The sequence below is a fragment of the Calonectris borealis genome, chromosome 12 (assembly GCF_964195595.1).
Source record: "Calonectris borealis chromosome 12, bCalBor7.hap1.2, whole genome shotgun sequence".
Lineage (NCBI taxonomy): Eukaryota > Metazoa > Chordata > Aves > Procellariiformes > Procellariidae > Calonectris > Calonectris borealis.
Window position 1 is genome coordinate 22709180 of NC_134323.1, and position 9559 is coordinate 22718738.

The 9559-nt window shown below is 47.3% G+C and overlaps 1 protein-coding gene across 1 annotated transcript in view; it reads left to right on the plus strand.

The window, feature by feature from the left end:
- LOC142087299 (uncharacterized) overlaps nt 1-9291 on the plus strand; it is an 85611-nt gene extending 76320 nt beyond the window's left edge. Inside the window, exon 6 of the mRNA XM_075161403.1 lies at nt 60-9291. Coding sequence (XP_075017504.1) covers nt 60-380 — 321 coding nt within the window. The 3' untranslated portion in view covers nt 381-9291. The remainder of the gene's footprint in view (nt 1-59) is intronic.
- Nucleotides 9292-9559: the final 268 nt, after the last annotated feature.

Genomic DNA, 9559 nt, shown 5'->3' on the forward strand with positions numbered 1-9559 from the left:
GGGGGGTTTATTTTATTTTTTATTTATTTCGTTTTGTTTCATCTCGGTTTATCCCGGAGTGGACCCTCCACCGCCGCTGTGACCTGACAGCCGGGGCTGTGGCCCCCGCAGCGCCCGGCCCCGCAGCGCCCGGCCCCGCAGCGCCCGGCCCCGCAGCGCCCGGCCCCGCAGCGCCCGGCCCCGCAGCGCCCGGCCCCGGCTCCCGCAGCGTTCCCGGGGCGAGGTTGCCCCCTGCTGCTCTCCTGCCATTAAACATAAAGCGGGATGCGAGGCGTGCTCTGGGGCCCGCCCTGGCACGCTCGGGGCAATCTGCTGGAACCCGATGGTTTGAAAGCAGGTTTGAGGGCAGCAATGGAAAGCTGGGAGATGCTCTGGTGTAACGGGGTTCTTTAAAAATAAAGAAACAAGTGACGAACACGTGAAGTATGGTTCCTTTTCTCCAGGAAGGAAAATCCCTATTGGAAAAATACTTCTGAGCAGTTACTGACTGAGAAACGAGCAGCGAGAGGCATGCATGCCAGTAGAGAACTGCCAGCAGGCGTGTCTGTTCTACCAGAAGTTTTTGCTGTTTTCTATCTGTATTTGCTAAGGCTTGATTGAAGACCTGAAGTTTTGTGAATACATGTTCATTCAATACATATATCTCGCTCTTACGAGTCGGTTTGAAACTGCATCTACCTTTGCTAACTATAAGTCTACACTTTTAGTAAATGACTTAGTGCACTTAGCATACGACTTCATTTCTTCAGCCTCTCTCAGGTTCAGCTCTACAGCAAAGGTTTAGCACTCACCCCTCTTGCCAAGGGATACCCAAAAAGCGTCGGGTTCCTTACTTTCTGCTGACAGAAAAGAGGGGCAAGGGCAAGGCTGGACCTGCAAAGCTCTGAAAGACCCTGGCTAGTTTTAGCCCAAAAGGAACCAGACCCATGCAAATTACTTGGCAATTTAATCCTGATGTGTTAGAAGAAGTGCAGGCCGATGTGAGGATGCATAATAGCGCGTTGTTGGAGGTGGGTGCTTTGTTCCGGCTCTTTAAAAGACATCGTTCTTGCTGAGGAGAGGAGCACATCATATCACAATTAAAATGTGTGGCAAATACTCCTTGGCATGCCAGCAGGTAGTGCCTTTTTATAGTCCTGGGTATCATCAGAGACCTGGAAATAATGGCTGAAGCCAGCGCTATAAAATATAATTTCTTTAAATGTAAGAAAAAAGAAAAACTCGGAAAATTGTTATGGCATTTTAACTAACTTCAAGTGTGCTGCCTGGTTCAGTCGCCCCTTTGATGTTGCAGCCGGGTGACCTGGCCTCCCCTGCCATTCATCACTGACTGGAAATCAAACTCTTCGGTTCTGCTTTACAGTCCTTCCTCTGTTCTGCTAATAAACACAATGTTATTTAAAATAACCATTCAGGAGGCGTTCAAAGGGGATATCCATATATGAATTTTAGTGAGAGTGCAGTTTCTTGCTGCCAAGTCCTAACCTTCAAAATGCGATACAGAAAAAGATAGCATTAATCTAAATACGCGGCGTTGGATTCGTGAAGCGAGAGGCTCACAAATCCCTTCTCTCTTGTGGCGACTCTGTGATCAGAACCTCAGGGGAAATGTCTTTAATTATTTCATTTCACCTTCATTTTTACAGTGTCAATCTATGGTTATGGTAACAGCTATATAAACACCAAAAAATCCTGTTTGTTAAAAGAGTATGATCTGAAGTGAAGTAGCTAATTCCCTCCCGACGGTCCCTGACACTGCTCAGCCAGTGGTGCGGGTGGCAGGCATGTTGGAGAGCTGTCCTGGAGGGGAGCAAGCTGTGGCTGTGGTGGACATGGTGCGTGTGTGACACACCTGGACATGGTGCGTGTGTAACATCAGCGTGAACCTTGTCTCCTGGCCTCATTTGAGTTGTGAACTCAGCAGTGATGTTTTAACTGCTTTATTTTATCAATACTGTGCTACCTGAGAAAGAGAGCTTCTGAATAACTCGGCATCTTACCCTGTTTGGTTTGCACTGTGCTAACAGCAAAGACGCGGTCATCGCTGTTTCAAAGCGAAGCCACGCTTGCCAGCAGCCCCGCAGGGAGCTGCCCGAGCACCGCGCATTTGCCGTCCCTGGTGGGGGACGGGTGCCAGGCCAACTCCAGGATGTCATGAAGGAGAAGGTCAGCAAAACCAGCAGTGTTGCAATTTTAAACAAAGTAAGAAACAGCGGTAGGTGATTGCACCACCTATGTTCGCCTCCGTTGCTCTCTGGGTAGTGTCACCGCTGTGGCCATCTGCCACCATTTCCTTCCCCCTTGGTTCTGCATTGCACTAGACGTGATGAAGAGGAGTGCTGGGTTGGGCACGGGAGGAGGCAGAGGCAGAGCTGGAGCACCAAAACATAACGTAGTTATCCCTTTTCCCCACTGCTCAGCTCCTTCCTAGCCCTGCGGGTGCCCTCACTCCCAGCCTGGCTCTGCTCGAGCCCATCTCCCTGGCGGTTGGCAAGTCGCTCCGTGCCTGAGGAGCACCAAAGGCACGGGGGTGCGTCCCTCCGGGACGGAGGGAGCACCCATGTAATAGCTGTGGTGGTTCATGCACCAGCCAAGGGAAACCCCTTCACTGAGGTGGTGCTGAGGCTTGATTAGAAGAAAATTAGTAGAGGATCTTGGTTGTTTTGGACTTTGGACTCACACAAGTTTATGCTGTGTTTTTCCTGCAGATCCCCTTTCTAGCACTTGCTTTTACAGTATGTTGTCTGTATCGTGTAGGAACGAATGAAGCGGGCTAGGAGAGACTTCTGGTCGGATTAACGCAGCTCTGTGTTGTTTTTTTCATAGGCTGTATATTTTCTCCTCTTAGATCTGGTTCTTTTCATCCTCACTGCCTCTTTGCCTTTACCTTTTTAAAATGTCTATTGCTGCAAAACACAGCTGAAGATTGCCAGGTCCAGCCTTACTGCCCCGCTGCCCGCCGCAGCCCCTGAAGCCGGGAGCGGCCAGGGCTCCCAGCCGTCCGTGGAGGAGACTGCTCATCAGTGCTTGCCTTTTGAACCTACCATTGAGTAATGTTTTGAAGACTGGATTGTTTTGGTTTTTTTTATAATATATGCTTTTTTGGGAGGAGGGAAAGCTTATCCGGTTTGTGCACATTTCAGCTTTATGTCAGTACGGACTAGCCCAGCTAACAAGAGTTGTTTTAATCTGATCTGTTTTATCTGTTGTGCATAGAGTAACAGACGTGTAAATATAATATAATAAATCGCTGGATGTATTATGGCAACACCGTGGAAATATTCTTAGCAGCACCAGAAAAAAAAAAACATTTAATTTTTTGATTTTTTGCTGAATATGGAATGGAAAATATGTTGATTTAACTCTCAAAAAATGCACAGTCGATTTAAGGAAAAAAAAAAAAGGAAAGAAAGAAACACTTTACCATATCTAATTTCATTAGTAAACTGTAAATGGAAAATGATGAAGAGGTAAGATTTCAAAGGGCTGGTAACCCACACATTTTATGTAGCATTAATCATGTGCTCTTAATTTTTCTGCAGCAGAACTCTGCAGCACTGCATTCCCGCTCCATGATTCACAGGGCAGTGGGCGAGGGCGGGGGGGCGGCCGAGCCCGGCTGGGGACGCCCCCATGGCAGCTCCCGCTGGCCACGCTGCAGCCGACGCGGGGGACGCCGCGCAGCTGGCCCCACCCCACGGGATGAGATTTATGGCCACGTGCCGGAGGTTTCGTGCCTCTCTGCTCAGACTGATTTAAAACACCACTATTCTACTGGCGGCTCGTGTTTTCTGCTTTACCCTTTTAGAGGCTCTTTCTCTTCCAGGCTGTGAAGAGCGTTAAGAAAGGAATTGTCTCTATTATGGTAATTAAACTCCCAGGAAACAGCCTCATTAGACTAATAAAGAGTAAATAAAGCAGGCGAGGACACACTTTTCTTTCCAGTAGTCCAGGGCAGCAGTTACCTCCCTTCCCTTCGCCCACCCGCCTGCTCCCTGCTCCTCGGCTGGGGCAGCAGTGGCCCCTGCCTGTGCCCCTGCCTGTGTCCCTGCCTGAGTTCACCCCCTCATAACTTCCCCAGCAGTTTTCCTTTTGGGCCAGAGTTTTCCTTGCTCAGTTGCAGGTCAGGGAATTAGGTATTTCTACTGCTCAGAGAAAGTTTTGGTTGCATTTTACTTGTCTTCATTACGAGCAGCCCCTGGTTTTCATGTGGGCTTCACGAGAGCAGCCCCTGGTTTGGAGGAGATGCAGTGAAGACTGCAGTGCACACTTGCCGAATGCACGTAACCAAATCCAAGCAATGGACGTTGGGTTTTTTTTCCTTGCAGAAATGACATTTGTGGTACACTTCTGGGCAATATTTCTTCTCCAGCGTTGACCCCGGCTGAGGCAGGGTACCGCACTGAAAATGCACACGTAGCTCTCCTGCTTTTTCAGAAAGCAGATTATGGAGGGAGAATGAAATTAGCAGTCAAAGTATTAAAATATTGATAGCAATCATTCCATGTCCTGGCTTTACTAATTAATTATTAATTTTACCTTGAAGGTTAGTGTAAGAGATGGACTTTACTTTATCATGCCTTCACTTAGCAAGATGTTTGACTATATATTTTTAAACATTATCAAGTCTCTAGCAAATAGCTCTCATTTTTTATGGTTAGCAGTTGGGATTTGCTTTGTGTGGCTTCATAAAGTGGGAGAAAAGATTATGTCGTGAAGGCCTTGGGGAAGCGATCCCTTTGTCATGTATTAGTAATTCCTGCTGATCTTTACTCCTTGCTGTCCTTTCGGTATTATACTTGTTGCTTTTCTGTATCAAGGGCCCTTTGCAGCACCATACAAAGTAAAGAAATGTCTTGATGCTGTGAGCTCGGCATTGCAAGACTGTTAAAAAGGAATAGGTTTTGCCATAAAGCCAGGGATGCCAGCAGCTGGAGGGCGGCGGGCGCGTCCCTGGAGCAGAGCTGCCCTCTCCACCCGTCCCTCAGTTCCCTACCTCGGGTATGACGGAGCAAACGTGCTTTTACAGCCGCCGGGCTGGGTGCACGCGGTGCTGGGGAGGTGTTGCTGCATCTGGCCGCGACCGATGGCTCCTGCCACTGCAGGCTCTGTAAATACCGGCTATGGGCAGGGAAGCCGTGTCTGAGCTTATTCTGAGGATATGCAAGCTCGGATATTTTCTTTAAATAAATGCATAAATAACATAATTTAATGAAAAATATTAGCACATACATAATTCATAAATAATTTTTAAACTGGGTAAACTTTCGAGTTTACTGTGAAGAACATTTTTTTCTTTAACGCAACTTGAGTATTGATATACGATTCAAATATGGAAACATTTATGTGCGTCTGCGGCTTCGCTCGTGAGAAAACGTATTGATTTCAGTGAACTATACACATGAGGAAGATCAGGTCTGCGTGTGCAGGACTGGAGCTTTACTTTTGTAAACTTCCCATTTCCTCTCTTGCATCAGAAAGGTTTAAAAGATCTGTTTTACTGTCTTGAGGGTAAATGCCTTTCATTTCTGAAATGGTAAAACCCACTTCTCACTTGTTTCTCTTAAAGTGGACCTGGTTTAAATGTGGACAAATGGAAAAAAGCTTCAGCAGCCTCCCTGGGGGGAGTGAGGTTGCAAACCTCCAACTTTGGAAACAATGATTTTTGTTTTGTCAGTTTTAAAAGGGAATATCAGAAAAGGAAAATTTTGCTGTAGTGTTGTGAAAAACGGAACTTACCCAGTCTGAACCCTTTTCAGATAAAACTAAGGAAATTACAGCGTTCTTCTGCATGCTACTTTACACTTTCAGCATCTGCAGTGTGCAGGTCCCAATGGAGCTGCTAATGTGCATGAAGTTAAGACGTGCTTGTGCTCTTTGCAGGACTAGGACTGTACTTCTCCCTGTCTCTGTCGTGCGGAGATGTATACAGGTGCACAGGGATGGGAGCGTTCACTTGTGCAAACTCACACGTAGCTTTTGGAGGCTTGCTTGCTCAAAGGAGTTATAATGCCCTATGGGTTTTTTTTATTTGGGGGGGATTTGTTTGTTCACGGAATGAAATGGCAAATTTTGGCTTACGCAGCCCTGTAAAGTACCAGTGCTGGTTTGCCATTCATTACTGCGAGTTAGATATTGATACATTTAAAAGCTACAAATACACTTTTTATCAGCGCTTTTTAAAGATCTTTTTTTTTTTTACCAGCGCTTTTTAAAGATTTTTTAAAGGTCTTTTCCAGCCACCCTGCCAGTATTTTGTCTTAGCACAACCCACACATCAAGTACCAATATCACAAGTCCATCGGGGCTGTTCAGCATAAAGATGCAGAGGCAGGTTCTGACTGTGGAGACCGAGAAGCACACACTGCCGGGGACGGGGAGGCGGCGTTGGAGGGCACCCCACATCATTGTCCTGCTTTCGCTCCCTTTTCATGCACGTCCCCTACAGCCACCGCAGGACCAAGGTGCAACCATAGAGAAACCTGGCCGTGATGCCAGTTTGCTTGTTCTTCAAGAAAGAAAACGCTCCTTCTGTGCAGAGTCAGGTCTCAGTTGTACCGATGCAGATGCACATTGACTCAGGTGAAGGAATTGGCACTGGTATAACAGAAATGTGATTTTAAGAAACTTGCTACCTCCCTCCTCCCCCTTTCAGGGTATCATTTCCAGCAGGAAAATGCCACGTAGCATCCATCTTTGTCCACATAATTGTGGGGTGTCTGTCAGCACAGTGTGATCATATGTGTGCGTATGACATACAAGCAATCAGTTTACAGTACCCAAAAGAAATAGCCAAGGAGAGGTTTTCCTGCCATATGTGACTATCTTTGTGTAATTTTATTATATAAGTTATGGGAGTAAATACAGGATTAAAACAAAATAGAATATAGTTAGCACCAGTTCTGGAGAGACCGGCCAGAGCAGATAGAACACTGCGTTGCCACTTTCCTACTTATTAGCCATATCAAAATGCTTCCCCCTAGATAATCATATTTTCAGGATAAATTATAAAGAGTGATACTTTACATCTGCAAAGGAGATGGAGCTTCCTCAGCTCCTCCCTGCACTGATCCTCCCCCTGTGCCATGCCCTGGGCGATGGTGCTGTCTGTGCCCAGGGCAGCGGCTGGCAGAGCTGAACTGCATCTCCTGGCGGCGTCCGGGGACGGTGCGGGAACGGGAGAACGGCAGTGGCGAGAGGGATGAGCTGAGCCCTGCGGTCACATCAAACCAGCTGAACTGCCTACTTGTGAAGAAATGTTTTTATGCCCATCAGGAGCACACAGTGTGTTGGATTCAGGGCAGGCTCTCCTCTGCTTTACAGGGCAGACTGTAAGGCACTTTCTTAAAGTTTTATGTTAGTATGCCTTTCATGGTTTCTCTTAGAGGCTCTAAGGTGGAGAGATGAACTTCCAGAGGTCCTAGGGCTGGGAAAAGCCCTCCAAAGCCTTGGGTGAAGCAAGCAAACTTTGCCTTCCACTCAGAGATGACTGGTTTGGGACAGCTTACAGGCACAGGCAGTTTTCGGGAGTCAATCCCCGCGCCTCTGGGACAGGGCTTCCAGCGAAGGGCTCCTGCAGCCCCCTCGCCCACCGGGAGCTGCACGGCCGCAGGGGGATCACTTTCCTACTCCCTGCTGTTGCATGTGATTTCTCTGAGCCTGGGAATTTGATGCCGACCCTCTTGTCCCTCTCCCTGCTGTGGGACACCAGGATTCCTGAGCATCTTGTGCCTGGAGCCAGGTGAGAGGCCCCCTGCCCCCCAAACAAGTAGATCCAATAAGGTATGTCTTCCACGAAGGCAATTCGGATAACACCAGTCGTATGGGGTGACAAACGGAGACTTTTATCTCTTTCGGGATGGCTTTTGCCATGAAGACATTTTAGGCAGTTTTGCTGTAGGTGGAGCAGAGGCCAGGGTGGAAAGCAACACTGTCTGAGCCGCCTTGCTGTGCTTGGCAGCACGTTTCCTCCCCTTCCAGCCATCCTCATCCTCGGCATCCCCAGGTGAGGATTTGCAGCAGCTCCTTCCTTGGGAGGTGGCTGCTCCTCCCAGCTCCTGGACTGGCTCCGCAGCTGCTTGCTCCGGAGCCATGTCCTTCCTTGAACCTGGTACTGAGAGCCTGATTTGCAGTTAATACACAACAGTTTAGGCCAATGAAGGGCTTAGGCTCAAGAGAAGATAAGCTGCTCCTGAGCAGGAGGGAGGACAGCAACATGATACTAATGTGAAACACTTTGGGATGGAGGGGGGGGTGAGTTATGGTCTAGAAACCTGCTTCTTGACAGGTTTAAAACAGATATGAAAATGTCTGTTAGTGGTCACGCAGAGAGGTCATGGCCATACGGACAAGAAAAATAAAGTGACTGGTGGGTTTGCCTTATGTGACTGATGTGTTAAAGGTGATATTCTCCTTCGTTAACAGCACTTAGCGTTGGAGGACACTATAGGACACTCAGGACGAGTACAGTATTTTTAACAAGTAATTTAGAGCCTGTCTTCACTGCGTGATTAGCTTGAGGTATAACTTGAGAGCTGCCAGTAACCTGACGCTTGTGCATGTCTTTAGCCGGAGCCAAAGGGTGCTTTTACTGGGGCTGACCCGGCAGTGCCGGTGCGAGGCTGAAGCTGCTGCTGGTGCTAATCACGCCGTGGGGCTGAGCCGGCTCCTCTAAACACGCCTTGCAGCTCAAGGGCTGTTTTACAGCGCTGACTGCTCTCGCTCAGAGCAGACTAACTTGAGAGGAGTTAATTTAAGTGTAGATAGCTTCGGCTGACAGTTAAGTGAGGACAACTCCATAGAGAACTGAGAAACTGGATGTAACTTGAAAATACACAGAGAAAGTTGGGAGACGGCACATATCAGTTCTCAGTTAAATCCTTTTCTTTCTTTTTTTTTTTTTTTTTAAATTCTTTCCACAGTAGCAGACTTGCAGCTGTTAACTAATCCCATAACAAGTGGCATTTAGCCACACATTTTCCAAATTAAATATGCTTGCATGTTGGACTAGTTTCATACCCTGTAATACAAATACTTTCCCTGCTGGGGAAAAAAAAAATTAAAAGCAAAATCCTTTCAGGCGTATGAAGAGTGGAGAAAGGGAAGATGGTGTGTGCATGTCTGTGCGCGCTGCCGGTGCAGCCTGTGTGTAGCTACTGCTGTCCCTGTCAGAGCAGCGTGTGGAGATTCTGCAAGGAGCACAATATTTGTTGGAAGATCTGATGGGTTATCAAGGACTGCTCATGCTTAAATTATTAGTTAAGGCTGTGACATTAAAGAATTGTTATTTGGTCATGGTCTCATGGCTGTGTTTTGCTAGGAGGTGTTTGAAAATTCTCGTCTGTGCTGTCACGTAATCTGTACTTGCCCTTTTGTTTCTTTTTTTTTTTTTCCCCTGGTCATTTGAATAATGTTTTCAGATCCTTGATTTAATCTGGGTTCAGTCTAGCAACATTTGGAAACAAGCAATTAACTGCACATTTTGTTAGAACTTATGCTGGATCTTTTTTGAGGGTGTTTGAGAGCACCTACCCTACCCCCCACCCGCCTCCTGCACATT